The 15,262-nt window shown below is 45.5% G+C and overlaps 1 protein-coding gene across 3 annotated transcripts in view; it reads right to left on the bottom strand.

Moving 5' to 3' along the window:
* The window catches only part of TLN2 (talin 2), a 427,582-nt gene that overhangs the window by 8,542 nt on the left and 403,778 nt on the right, over positions 1-15,262 (bottom strand). For all 3 annotated transcript variants that reach the window (XM_015563004.1, XM_006762311.2, XM_015563003.1), the window contains 2 exons: positions 13,438-13,543; positions 12,417-12,541 (listed from right to left, as the gene is read on the bottom strand). In XM_015563004.1, the coding sequence (XP_015418490.1) occupies positions 12,417-12,541; positions 13,438-13,543 (231 nt within the window). The remainder of the gene's footprint in view (positions 1-12,416; positions 12,542-13,437; positions 13,544-15,262) is intronic.

Genomic DNA, 15,262 nt, shown 5'->3' on the forward strand with positions numbered 1-15,262 from the left:
GAAAGAAAGAAAGAAAGAAAGAAAGAAAGAAAGAAAGAAAGAAAGAAAGAAAAAAGAACGGCTATCCGTCGTGAAACACCTGATCTTTCTGGGGTAAAAACAAAAGCAAACCCGCATTTGCATTTTTGTGGCTGAGCCCGAGGAGAGTTACGTACCAACCAAAGATCACCCTGTGATGGCAAAGAAGCCCATCAGGTGGAGCTGTTCCGTGACCCGGCACCGGAGGCCCGGCTGCACCTGGGAGGAACACTGGCCACCACGGCGGAGGGCTGTCAGGCCATTAGGACTCTGCTGTAAATTTGCCACCACCATGCCATGCCCTGTGTGGCCAAAACCACCTGGGAAGTTGAAGTCAAGCTTCCGGGAAGTGGGGCAAATGTGAAGACCGGGGTCCTAGGCTTGGTGGGATGGAGCACCACCATTTGGAACAGTCAGACTAGCTGATGTTCAAGGTCAACCTCCAGCACTAATATCCTGCCAATATGGTTAAGTTTCCCCTTTGGCCCCAGAACGTTAAAGATGTGGCTGGTCCCTGTTAGGTATTAAGAGATGGTCAGGTGTAGCAATCCTTTCCTGTGTGTGTGTGTGTGTGTGTGTGTGTGTGTGTGTGTGTGTGTGTGGTAAAATACATGTGCCACAACATCTACCCTCAATGTTATGTGCATGAGTCAGTGGCATTTAGTACATTTGCAATGTGTATAATCGCAATATGGTTTTAAAAGTACCTACTAAGTGCCAAGGATTTTGTTAGGCACTCTCATATACGTTAACTTGTTTTTCACCAAAGAACAGAGTTATCTATACCAGTAGTCATAAAGGTCTGAAAGGTTGGCGACCGCTGATCTATACCATAGCTATCTGCCTCCTTATATTTACAGTGGGAAAACGGAGGCTCAGGGCGGTAGAGAATTGGGCCCAAGGTCATGTGGCAGCTTGGAAAATCAGACCTAAACCAAATTTCTCCACCTCCATAATGATACGTCTCACTCGCCAAAGGCCACCCCAGGGCATTAGTGAGGAATAATTTCAGGTCAGAGGCTCGAAGTTGGCTGGCTAATGGTCCCATATGCGACATCGGACAGGGTGGGCACGTGGGTACAATTCTTTTTGGGTTCCCTATTCTTAATGGTCACTCCTTGAACCACGAGAGATGCCATCCTCATTTTCATTTTTACATATTATCAAGATAACATTTCAGTGCACAGGGCGTGAATCTGAAGGACGGCGGCAGCAGGCGACAGGTTCTGAGACAGAAGCTGCACAGTCTTCCTTTTTTCTGACAGTCTTGCCCCAGGAGCATTCAGCACAGAAATGGGTTCAGTTCCAGGGGAACCATTTTGGATTTCTCATTATGGGGTGGGGGCGGGGAGCAGTAGTGGTAGAATATCACATTTGTTTACTGAAATACAAAAATGACTCATTATAAGATACTCCGGCCCTGGCCAGTGTTGCTCAGCGGTTAGGGCATCAGCCCATGCACTAAAGGGTCTCAGGTTAAATTCTCTTGGTCAAGGGCACGTACCTGGGTTGCAGGTTTGATCCCAGGCCTTGGTTGGGACATGTACAGGAGGCAACCATTCGATGTTTCTCTTTCTCCCTCTCTCTCTCTCTCTCTCTCTCGCTTTCTCTCTCTCTTTCTCTCTCTCTCTCCTCTGTCTCCCTCTCCCTCCCTCCTTTCTACTCTCTCTGAAAAGCAACGGGAAAAATATTCTTGGGTGAGAATTAACAACAACAACAAAACAAAAAAACAAAAAAAGAGATTCTACATGAAAGGTATTGCTATCCACAGGTCTCAGAGAGAGGACACTAGGCTCTGATACATGTACTCAATGACCTTGAAATAAGAGCTTTTTTGAAAATTCATTCTGCAAAAGAAAGTCATGCATATAACAGATTAAGGCACTGAGGAAATAACAGGATTTCTGAGCCTAAATTTTACAGATCAGAAAATAGAGGCCCATAGTAGGTCCCCAAAATTTCCTAGACTCTTGTCTCAGGCAGCTTTGGCTACATCCTACATTACAAAATTTAGTCCACTTTACAGGGTGGACTGCCCGTCAGCAGATTTCTGATTTTTCAAATTTTAGGATTCACAAATAAGGAATTTCCTTAAAATGAAGTGCTAATTCTAAGCATGGATAGATCTGATAGAATCACCTCATTACAACCGGTTGGAAAGGCCTCTCCCACATCTTCTGCTGCCCTCCAGGCCTCTTTTTTTTTTTTTTTTTTTTAACACGTGCTTGAAGCAGACATTCAACTTTGAAATATTTTTGACACCCGCTGATTTTTCTTAGAATGGCAACTGCTGTAATGGCCTTTGATGGATTTTTCTTTTTCTTTCTATAACACCTCTATGCTTTCAAATGGACACAGCAGAAAACCTCATTTCTATGTGACATTTGCTTGGATTACCCCTTTGGCGGTTGAATGACCCTTTCACAGGGGTTGCCTAAGACCATCCTGCATATCAGATATTACATTACGATTCATAACAGTAGCAACATTACAGTTATGAAGCAGCAACAAAAATAATTTTATGGTTGGGTCACAACATGAGGAACTGTATTTAAAGGGCCAGAAGGCTGAGAACCACTGGATTAGGATGAACTAGAGAGTTTCCCAAGAAAGGCTCCGTAAAGCTGACTGGGGTAGCAATGGGGACGGAGGGTGAACATTTAGCTGCTGCCATTTGGGCGGAGTCCCATGATGAGACTGCCGTCTGCCCGCTGGACCCACGCCTTTCTGCAAACCAGGTTTATCGTGAACACGAACCATGCCCCCACCTTCCCTGCTGCAAACAGACATCAACTCCTGCCACTTCCTCAGGCCACCCAACCTCCAGCCTCAGGGAGCCGGGCTCTTCCAGGCCAAGGAAGTGTGGTGCGAAGCCACACCCCCAGCCAGCGCTCCCCTAGGCCTCAGCTCCCACCAGCACAGAGGAGGGAACCTGGGAGAGGGGCGGTGAGGGTGGCCCGAGAAGAGAGAAGGACACACATTGCTAACCACTGCAGAAAAGGAGAGAAATGGAATTGGCTTGGTCTTCAAAGGGCTTTCCTAAATAAAAGGATCACAAAACGCAGGATTTGTTAACAGAACGGGGGGGGGGGGGGGGGGGGGGAACGGGTTGGGGAGAATAAGAATGTCAAGGAGGAGCTGCCATAAGGGGACCTAAGAGAAGAATCTGGAGACTGGGAGGGCGGGTTCCTCTCACTGAGCCTCATCCTCTTCTACTCACCAGAGAGCTCAGCTGGTTGGTCTCTTAAGATCCTCTTTAGCAAGAGATATTTCACTGATCTGACCAATGCTTCCCAAATCTGTCCCTCGGTTTACAAGACTGAGTGAAATCTTCACCCCTGAGTCCTTCCTCCCAACAACAGGAGCCAGTAAGATTGTTAAAATCATCTTCTGAAGATGATAACTAATCCTATACATGCAGTTACTCATATTTCTTTAAAGCATCAAGCGAAGACAATGAGTGAAGGAAACGTTTTCATTAATGGGCTAAGCGGACAGCTCTTGCAGAATCACCGGAGGGCCTGGTTAAAGAGGCAGACTGTGTATCAGTAGGTCGGGGTAGGGCCCCAAAACCTGCGTGTCTAATGGAGGTGTCTGGGCAACGCTGTGGGACATGCTGACCTGGGTTAAGGAAAAATAGAGACCAGTTAACTGAATCCTACCAGCCTGTGATCTCCTCCAGGGCATGTATCCCAAGCACAAAGTGAGACAGAGAAACCTGTGTGATAAATAAACGCTTGGTGGATGAACGTATTCATTCAAAACGAGTCTCCTGAGTTCTAGAGTCCAGCCAGAAGACAGTTGACATGGTTGGAGAAGGAGAATGCACCGAGTGAGCATCCACATCAGTAACTGTCCGCTCCTGACTCCTGGGGGATGAAGGCACACACTTCGATGCACAGGTGCCTGCCCTGCTTAAGGCTGTGGCGTGTTAACTGGATGCTCTGCTGCATCCTTCACCTGCCTTTCATAGCTGGGGACATGCAGTCATGCAAATACAGTGGAAACACAGCGGCACTTTCTGCATTTTACTAAGAGGCTCTCTTCATAAAACAATGCTGGATAAAATAACACCTGCAAACTAAGACTCTATTCTGCTTAAGGCAGGTGTCAGCTGCAGCCCGAGTACTGAATCTATTCTCTCATCCTGTGTACCATGTTCTTTCCCCTGCTCCCCTCCACTCGAGAAGGTATTGGCCAGGTCACCACAAGCTTTTTAAAAAATCTTTATTATATTTATGTCCTCTTTTCCCTCCCATCGACTCCTTCTCCCCCCTCTACCCCCACCCCAGGCCTTCACCACCCTACTGTCTGTGCCCATGGGTTATGCATACATATGCATACAAGGTCTTTGGTTGATCTCCTTCCCCCACCCACTTCCCTCTGAGATTCGACAATCTGATCTTAACAACTGTCTTTCCTAAACTGTCTAGCAGGCTGCCGAGGATGGCTTCTCCTCGCCTTGGTGTTTTGGTAGCTTCGAGAATGGTCTGAGCAGCCTTTTGCTAACGTTTTCTCCTGGTTGGCGATCTCATGCAGAGCTCCCCTTTAAAAGGTTAGAGGCCTGGTAGGTAAGCTCCTTGTTGGGAAAGACCACGCGTTGGGCTAGCTCCCTTGCTGCCTGCTCCCCGCACTTGGAGAACTCTGAGAGTTTTACTCTGATTGGTCTAAAGTTTAGGGAGCTGGAGGCTCCACTGGGGTAGGAGAGGGGAAAGAAGGGCGGAAAGGGGACAGAAAATGAGAGGCCTTTCTTCATTTTTATAGTGTCTCATTTTTTGTGGGTTTTTTTTTGGTTTTTTTTTTGCCTTTCAAGGATTCTGAGATGGCAGTCTTTGCAGCAATTCATTCATTTCCTCAATCCCCTTCCCTCCTACCTATCTGATAAGGGTTGTTATAAGTAAATTATTAAAATACATGGAGCATAACCTACTCAGAGTAAATGATCAGTAACCACTAGCAATTAATTTCATTATTATTTCTACTATTACATATGCTTTTGTGGTCTTAGAATTGTTTTATTCTGGAAGGAGGCAAAGGAGGGGGTGGGGGACATCTATAATACTGTCAACAATAAGTAAAAATAAAATAAAAATTAATTTTTTTTCAGACTTTGACCTAAGCTAGTCTGTTTTCCCTTTCAGAATGCTGTTATCCACTCATAATAATAGTTCTACTGGCTTTTTCTGATGAAAACCAAAAATAACTATAAATAAAAAACACACAAATCAAAGATAAATGAAGTGTCGAGTGACACACGATACACGATACTGAAGGTACTACTTCAGGTTTTAGTTTCTGATCTGCACTTTCTGACCGTGACTTTGGGGACGTCGCCACCCTCCTCTGGTACTGATCAGTTTTCTGTGTGTAACTTTACGAGCAAGCTACAACTCGGTAACTTTAGCTTACACTTGCTGTGGTTCCAAAGTAAATCCCCCTTAGGAGGCACTGATTAAAATGAGCAGGGAAAACTCTTTTTCTTCCTTCCTCTCCACTGGCCTCCTCCACGGAGGAGCCATGCCTCCTTCCTGCAGTCTCCACCCTCCCCCCGTCCTTCCTGACGGGCCCCTGGCACCTGCAGGGCAGAGGAAGAAAGTTTCCTTTCTTTCCCTTCTCTTTGCGAATCACATCCCTGCACCCCTGCCCTCAATGAACTTGAGGTGAAGGAGCTGAAGTCACCCATAGGATGTGGCCAAAGGGTCCCTGCCCCGATTCCTGCCTCCCTCCCTTTTCTCACAACTGGCCACAATACCAGATTACACCTTGTGGCACCGTCTTCCCAGTCAGGAATCATGCTCTGTTCTGTGTTACTGAAAGCCTTGCAGAATGTTTGCTATTAAAAACAAGGTCATATCATGTCAGAAACTAAAAGAAATTCTTTGGATATATATATTTACAAGTATGAACATTCTGAATATGATTCAAATGTCCTTGAGGGAAAAAAGGAAGCCAACGCCAAGTAACCAACACCAAGTAGTCCTGCAACGGGAGTGAGGCGTTTCCTGCCAGTTGGAAGCTGAGTGGAAGAGGCAGCCACGTTTCTCCTTTGTTTGTAGTGAGTCTGGCTGTTAACATATTGCTTCTGGTGTGGAACTGAGAGGTGCCTTGGGGGCGACCTTAGCCTGTATCCAAATTGCATCAATTGCATCACAGCCAAATTAGCTTCCCTTTGGGAGGAACTGTGGGTGGGTTGTCTTTAGGACCACCGCTCTGATCTATAATAATAAAAGCGTAACATGCTAATTTGGCCGGACATCCTTCCAGACGACCTTCCAAATGAAGCAGGGGCTGCCCAGGTCCTGGTTGCCTGCTGGTGGCTGGAAGGAAGCCCAGGTCCCGGGTGCCAGAAGGAAGCTGGGGCCGGCAGCCGGGGGAAGGAAGGCCTACTCTTGCATGAATTTCGTGCATCGGGCCTCTAGTAGGTCTACAAAAGGGAAAACCTCTTAGAACAGCTGGAACTGAGAAGAGCTCATATCTGGATATAGGGCCTTGATCCCCCAGCACCCAAGGCTGGCCTAGTCCCAGGGAAAGCTCCAGGGAACCCATCAGCAGACAGAGTGGGCAATGGAGAGAGAGCACTGACAAATGGTGGTGCCTGTGACCTTGGAGGGGTCACCTGTGCATGCAGATGTAGAATAAAGGCACATTCATGCCATATCCATTGGAAAAGTTTGCACCACTAGCATCTTGGGAGTGGTTTTCCCATAGTGTCCACTGGGTTAGTTATTTTTTTTAAGTGAAAAGTAATGCCACTGAAATGACTCTATAATTGCTATTTCTGTTTGATGGAAAAACTCTTAAGGATTTTGTCACATACTCTCAGAAAAAGGGCACTTGAATGTCTAAATAGGAAGCATGGATAAAGAAAAGGTAACAGAATTCTTTCAAAGATTAATCAGATACCTTTGTTACATCGTGAGCCCCTTGATATGAATCCTCTGTGTATCTGAGGAGGGTCTGACAAGGACTCATGGTTCTACTGGCGGGGAGTCACCTGAGAACCTGTGCTGTCCGAGTTCCCCGCCCACCATTGCTTTTCACACCCCATCCATCTCCTGGCCTGAACCCATCAGTGGCAGATAAGCGCAGAGCCCATAGTTCATCCATATGGAAATGACTGTATCTGCTCCTGTTTTCCTCTCTGATCATCTGGTTGCCTTTCCTACTCACCCAATTAATCAGTATAGCTTGCTGGTCAATAGCAAAATTACCAAAAGAAACAAGAAAATTACATCAATGGTAACAAATAGGCTTTATCTTCAGGTCTTATTAAAATGGTCTTTTTCTTTATTCATTATAACTTGCTATCTCTTTTCCCTGACCCTTTGCCATTTTGGTCAAACAGTTTAAACTGCACTCAAAACCCCAAATGATGCCCCCTGGCTGGGTGAAGTTGGCATTGACTTGGGCAGCACCTTGAAAACTGCCTGAAAGAGCTCCTGCTGACACCCACTCATGGGTCCCTCTCAGTGGGGAAGGACTCCAGGAGTGGGCTCTACATTTTAACTCCCGAAGCCAGGACCCCAACACTCCATGTCCTTCCCTGTGTCATTACTTCTCTGCTGCTGTCGCTACACCTTCACCGCAAGCCACCTGGAGATGGCTCCTAGACATGAGCCAAGAAGCCTTCCTGCCCCACTGCTCACCCCCTGGCTCTCCACCTGGGAGGGTGTTGCACCCAGACATACACCCGAGTGCTCTTTAAAGGAACACGTCTTTTCTCCTCCCCAAAGCTGAGCTATTAGCACGATAGTTCTCTTTCCAGGAAGCGGTGCTCAGAGCCTTTTGTTGAGAGAGCAGCACGCACTCACACATACTTCACAGGCTCCTCTGCGAGGAGGAGGTCAAAGTCAACCACAGAAGAGGGTTATGTGCCAGAAAAAATATTTCATAATCCTGAACTTCCTGTTGCACCCAATTAGGCGATGGAATTACTTTCTGATTGCCAGCTTAGTCTAAATATTATCAATTTCTACTGACAAGTCAACCTATAACAGGAAATTCAACAGACAGAGTGTAGTCCACACCACATTATCCTTATCAGATGCGTTTAGCCCTCACCAGGGTTTGCACAAAGCCCAGTGACTCACCATGCAGACAGCTGGCATGGCCGGTTTGCTTTATCTACTTTGTTACTGCGGGTGGAAAGGAAGGCGCTCCAGAGAGTTCATTTGTGCTTGAATTTTTGCTGAAACCTTGATAATGAAAATTACTAATTCCTAAAGTGAAGATCGGCTTAAAAATGAACTAAAATGAGATATAAGCCTAGATGTGCTTGGAGGTTACAATCCTGACCTTTATTTCACATCACAAACAGGGGGTGGAACCTTCCATTTTTCCAATGAGCGGGTCCCTTGAGGACTCATCACTGCACACAACTAAGCTGCCCATGACACCTCAAGCTCTTAGGAAACATCAATAGTTATGGTTTGTTTCTATAATAAAATATAATCTAGCAACGCTGACACAGGTTTCCAATGCTACAGAAGAAGTGAAATATAACATAACGGAATGTAATGAGCGCTCCGTCTTCTAAGTCTATGTGAATTTTTCACACTTTCTTCCCTGTTGCCTCATACACTGTTTTAGGAACCCCCGGAGACAGAGCAAGACACTGTAGGAATATGTTTGATATATAGTTGGATTAAATAACAACCTAATATATCAAACATATCACACAGAGGCCTGCAGAGAAGGCATCCAGGTCTGACTGAGCTCGAGACTAGTAGGCAGAGAGCTGTGGCTACGGCTGCAGGGTGGTCCCCCCGCAGCTCCTTCACCTTCTGCGGAGCACAGTCTGTCTGCAAGGGTGGAATCGGCGCCATTAGCGTATCGAAGGCACATGCACCAGAGCTCCCGACATTCTCATATCGCCTTATACCGTCTTCCCAAGCAAACGGTGGATTCAATCGTGCAAATGTGTTCCTGATTCATGTCTGGGAAATCCCAGGCAAAAAGAGATGCTTACATTTTAAGGGCCTGGAGTGGGAATAAACCAGGAATCATCTTCATAAAGCACAGAGGATTCTCGTTTTAACACAGGCAACCTGAGAATGTGGTGGGCAAAACCATTTAAGCAAAAACATTGCCCGTCCCCGAAACTATTCCTCACGGCAGTGTAAACGCTGCCCAGTTAGGGAAGGAAAGCGTGCTTACTCCCTGCCCAGGGCCTGGGTGCCGGGTGTGGAGGCAAAGGGTCAGGGATGTCCTAGCAACTGCTTACTCTCAGTATCCTAAGTTTTGTTCTTGAGACTATGAGAGGGGATGGAGAAAAGCAATCAATCTCAAAAGGCAGGTTGATTTGGCTGTCAGAGTGGGATTTTTTTTAACTGGAAAATAAATTCCTTTATAAATGCAAAAAAGATATTTTATTTCATGTGGATATTACCACAAAGCAGACGGCACTCCTAGACAGACACTAAAGCTGTGTGTGTTTTTAAATGATCTAACTGGCTTTATTGAATGATTCTAGTAAGTAGAAAGGTATTCTCACAAAAGCCAGGGTTTTTTCCAAACAGTTTTACAGAGAGCATGAGCCACGTGGTGGGAGCTCTGGTCATGGGCAGAGGACACTCAGGTCATTCTAAAGCACTCCAGACGTTCCAAGCACCCTTCGTAATGGGACGCTGGGAGCGACCTAAAGTAGGCAGCCCCGTAATGAAAATGCAGGGACTCAAATCAACAGTTGGGTTACCTCCGACCTTAACCAAAGGATAACTTGGCCTTACACACATACATACATACATACACACACACACACACACACACACACACACACACACACACACACGGTAAACAGAAAGGCTGAATGATCCCAAGTAGGGTGGGAAGTGCCTGCTTACCCACTTCAGTAGCCGTCATTAATTTAAGTGCTCTTATTTTTAAAACATAGATGCTCCCATCACCCCAATTCTACCGCTTTTGTACCATTCCCCACCTGTCTCTTTCATATGCAAGTGATTTTTACAGAGTTGTAACCATACTGAGCACATATTCTATATTCTGTTTCTTTTCTTTTTTTACTTTACACAATGCCATTAGCATCTTCCTTATGCTAGTTTTATCAACCATTATTTTTAATAGCCGCATACGTTTCCTTCAAGGAGACGTTCAGGGCACATCTACCCTCCCAATGCTACAAACCAGGACACAAAGAACAGCCCTCTCTCACACACAGAACGTTCCTCCCCTCTGGATTTCCTCCTCAGGACAGATTCCCAGAGGTGGGATTAATGGCTCAAAGAGTATGGGCAAACCAAAAACCTCCCCCGTGGGCCTGCACCAGCCCCTCTGACACTGGGTCGGCCCAGAGGGCTGGTATGGACTAGAACTGCCCCCCAGAGCCCACACACCCTCTCCCAGCGCAGCCCGGCCCTCTGATGCTGGTCAGGTAACCTGCCTCTGAGTCTGTGTTCGGGGAGCAGGGATGGTGAAAGTGCTGCCTCGTGGACTTGTTGCCAGGACCAGGTGAGTTAATCCATGTTCAGTACCTAGAAGATTGCCTGGCACAAAAAGCTCAGTGTGAGCTTTTTGTTTGCTTTCCTTTTTCTTGTTCTTTTTGCTAAGGCCATCAGCTCAGGGTTCTATGGAATAATTTTGACTTCAAGCATTTTCCTAGGAAGTAGTAGATACAAGTCCCAGAAGCCCATTTTTCAGGGATGGTGAAAAGTTACTGCTTATTAAGTCATATTGTGTGTTGGGCACTGTGTTCCTAAATGATCTAATTTGTTACAATAATCCTATATTGTAGGAACTCTTCATAACTTTGTTTTTCAGATCAAGGGTCGCCAGGTAAATAAAGGGCCAGCAGAGAGCAACCCAGGTTCAGGGACAGACGAGAACGCAGAAGGGCCTGGCCAAGGAAGAGGGAGTGGGGTGGAACAGGAGCTCTTGGAATATGGTGACCTTAGTGTTAAATCAGCACCAGGCTCATCCTCAGGGAGAATGAGTGCCAGCTGACAGGACTTGAGCACTAGCAGACTGAAGCTCTCTCAAGAGAGGCCACTGCAATAAACCGCATAAGAAAAAGGAAAGACAAATTAAGCATGAAGCCTCTAAATATTAGTTGAGGGTTGCTGCTTGCTTCTTCAGCTGAAAGTCCATTCTCCAATCATGATTAGCTTGACTGACAAAGCAGAAACAAAGATATAGCCAGAAAACAGAGTGGCTCGTACAGGAGCCCACGCTTAGCTCTCAAGTTTGTTACAAAAAACTCAAACTCAGACAACCCAAGACCCTCAGGTCAGAGGCCAGTGAAGGAAACCCTTATTAACGCCCCCCCACCAGATGCCAAAACCCTTACATTACATCTTAACGAGAAATTTTCTTAAATGCCTTTACCAAGTCTAGGGTCGCTATTAGGAGATCAGGTCTAAGAATCCCATGGTTTTAATGACGTTCCCCCGCTTAGGGGAGTCACTCTATGCTCCTGTGTATTTCACACACAGCACTGACCCAGGCACCGCTTTTGAGCGATTTGGTGTATTCCAAGTGCCCAGATTCCATCTTTTGCTCTTACGAAAAATGTAGAATTTTAGGCATAACTAAACTGAGGAATCCAATGTTTTTTGAGGGGATTTTAGATTTTATTTCCTAATGTATTTGGGTCCTTGGAAGGGAAGTGAGGTTACAGGTACCAGAAAGGACTTGGTTGAATAGACCAAAAACAAAAACAAAAAGAGGCCTCCTCTGATTCTACTACCTTCTCAGTGGAGACAGCCATGGGGGCTGGGGCTGGTGGGAGGTTACAGCTTCTTAACAGGGTTGGGCTCTGCCCCTGGACAGCACTAGCTCACCATCCTTTTACTTAATAATTGTCCTCCCTACCGCCCAAACATAAAGCCTGTCTTTTCTTTAATTGCTGTTTCTCTTAACATAAACTAATGATCTTAAGTTCTAAACATTTATCTAGACAACAAGTATGGCTGGAGAAAACACACCATCCAATCACAGTCTCCAGTATATACTGAAAAAAGGTGATTATTGGGTGCACTCTTGAGATTCACGTGGCCCGCTTTTAATTTTAAGAAAAGGAGAGTGAAAGGCATGGCAACCGGAAATTCGGAGGGTGACAACCTCACACTCAGTCATAGGACCTTCTTTAGGAAGCATCCAACACCTCCTTTACATATAAAGGGACTAAATCAAGACTGTAAATGCCCGATTCCGCCTCTGGATACCCCAAGGTATTTTTCTGGCTGGTTAACCTGAAAGTCTCACCCACTGGGTTTTTCCCCGTGCCCTGTTGAACGATGCTGGGCAGGCAGAGCAGGTTTGCAGCTCGCTAGGCTAACCACTCGGAATAAAACACGCTCCCTGCAGCACTCCCATCTTCGTGTCACAGCCATCTACCTGGAGACCTACTGGCATCAGACAAGCAGCCACACATGGACACTCACTTTTGGCTTTGCTCTTGGCTTCAGTTGCTCTAACTTCTTGGCAGCAGCCTCAATGGATGCTGCCGCCCCCAGTAATTCTGTTTCTGCAATGACGGTTGGGTCTTCTGGATCCACCCACTCTGTTCCTAAAATCAGTCCAAAGAGGGTCAGTCATGGTAGCCGTAGACCTCAGGGCTTTGGCTAAATTACAAACAATATCTGGATTTTCATGCAGAGAAGTTCCCTGAGCCTACCAGCTGCACTGTCTTAAGGAAGCACCCCCGAGTTCTCAGAGATCAGCTGGGTGCAGAGGGATGTCTGCCTGATCCTGCTTTTCTCACTCAGTTGTGGGCACAGCCCAACCACAGGAGCAGTCTCATGAGTAACAGTTTCAAAATCAAGATCTCACGGACATGGCCAGTGCGAACATGACTCTGACTTCTAACTCAGGGCCATGACCGTAAGCAGGCATCCTCAGGAGACTGGGCTGAGCACAAAGAGATTAACTCCGCTCTTCTCCTGGGCACTCACCTCAAATCAAACAAAGGGAAACTGGAGAGAAAACCTCTCCCTGGTGAGTTGATTGCTTCTATGGAACCATGAAGGGGTCTGCCAACAAAATACTTAAATTGCACTGTTTTCTAAACATGAGGGGTATTATTTAAATAAGAATAAATATTCTGATAAATGAAAACACAAATGAAAATAAGTGGCTAGACCCTCCCCGCCTTTTTCTTGATGGAGTCTTTAGGGTGTGGCCAGACCCTTCAAAGAGAAGTGGGCAGTTCTAGATGGATATGCCATTGAAGTAGAAGTCCTTCATATAAAGACTGGAGAAAAGATTTGCTTCAGGAGGATATTACTTTTTAGATCTAACTCTGTTCCCGTTTGATTTTTTAAGGAAAAGCACTTCCCTATATTCCTTCTGACTGCAGATGCTGAGAAACGGCCTATGTGGCTGTGTGTTTTCTCTTCTCAGTTCGCTGTACTAGCTCTGCCATGGAGTGGTGCCCCAGAAAGGACACGAGAGGATGCCACCTACCTTTCATGGCTTCTGCTGACTGAATGAGCTCAGTCACGGCACCAGCGACTCGCTTGGAGAGAGCAGCCAGCTGGTGCTTGAGTTCTGGGGTTGGTTTCTGAAGAACCTGTGGGTGAAGAACAAGCCACGTGCATGAGGAGGATGGCAACCACTGTGACAGGAAGCACCCTCACTGGTGGACACAGCTGGACATCCCGGTTTTAGGTTGTAACTTTGCCACCAAGTGACTTCAGAATTTGGGGGAAAATGAAATGTTGGGAGCCAGGGGTTTCTCTAAAGTCCCTTCTGATATACTCCCTTAAGATTATATGGGAGACAAACATACTTATTTGCCTTTTATTTATACTGTCATTGTCTTATATCTGTACTTTTACTTTTACATAAAATAAATATATGCACCTGAAAATTACCCAGTGCTACCTAAGCACACTCTGAGTGAACACAAAAGCCGGAGGCTATGGGTCAGCTGGTACTTGTGACAAAACAGCCAGTGTGGAACCAGAAAGAGAAATGTGTGACTCAGGTGGGATCTTGGAGATGAAATCGCCAAGAGAGCCACAGCAGCCAACTGATCAGGAGGGTTGTTCCAAAGGAACAGTCACTGGGTGGATTACTAAACCCCTCAGAACACATTTTCTTTTCTTTCTTTTTTTTTTTTTAGAACACATTTTCTTATCTGTAACACTAAAGTAATGCTGCACCTCAGGGCTGCCATAAAGTTCAAATGCAGTAACACATGGGAAGTACCTTGCACAACGAGACCCTGTAGGAGTTCACTGAATGTTAATTCCCTTCTTGGGGCCCCATTCCCTCTTTCACCCAGCCAGGAATCACACTCATTCTCAGGAGTCTGGAAAAGATGCCTTTGGACCCTGGCCAAACCCTTTCATACCATAAAAGAAACATGATAAAAATCTGGGGCTGGGGGAGTTAATGGGGTTGTATTTTGACCAGCTCAAACATACCAGCACGTAGAAGACACTGCTTACATACTCAAACTGATTTGTCAAAGGTTTTAGAACACCTCCTCACATGCCTCTATTCCCACCCTTCTTCCTCTTAAAATCTTTTAAATTTTATATTTGCTGCTGCACTATGATTTTAGCTATTCCATTATCCTCATTCTCTCACCCTAGGATCGACACATATCACTATGAAGAAATTAAGAGCTCAGTACAGACTTGTGAAGAAGTGAACAGATGAATGGATGAGGGAAAAAGACACCAACACACTGTTGGAATAATTCCTAATATGGTGGCTTCCTAGACCAGTTCCAAAATAACACTAGAACCATGGAGAGGTGGAGAGAGGGGGTAAGTGCTTTTTGCTTTCTAACACAGCCATGGGAAACCAATTTAGTTATATGTAGGTTCTGGAGTCAACGTGCCTGTGTAACCTTGGTCCAATTACTTATCCTCTCTCTAAACTTTATTTACCAATTAAGTGATCATAACAGTTCTTTTGTTATAGAGTTGTGATAAGACTGTATAGAGATATATAATTTAATATATAATTCAGAACAAAAGATTCACACAAGATGAGAGTGAAGGGGAAGTTCATAGCACTATAGGTCTACTTCAAAAAGCAAGAAAAATTATTAATAAAATAAACTATCTATCCCTATAATTTAAAAAAATTAGAAAGAGAACAACAAGAAAAGCCCAGGGTGAAAAAAAATTTCCATGCAAAGGGGAATGAAAAAAAGCTGAGGTGGCAATACTCATATCTGACAAAATAGACTTCAAAAGGAAGTCCATAACAAGAGACAATGAAGGCAACTTCATAATACTGAAGGGATCGATCCAACAAGAGGCTATAACACTGG

The sequence above is a fragment of the Myotis davidii genome, unplaced genomic scaffold (genome assembly GCF_000327345.1).
Source record: "Myotis davidii unplaced genomic scaffold, ASM32734v1 scaffold57, whole genome shotgun sequence".
In the NCBI taxonomy this organism is placed as follows: Eukaryota; Metazoa; Chordata; class Mammalia; order Chiroptera; family Vespertilionidae; genus Myotis; species Myotis davidii.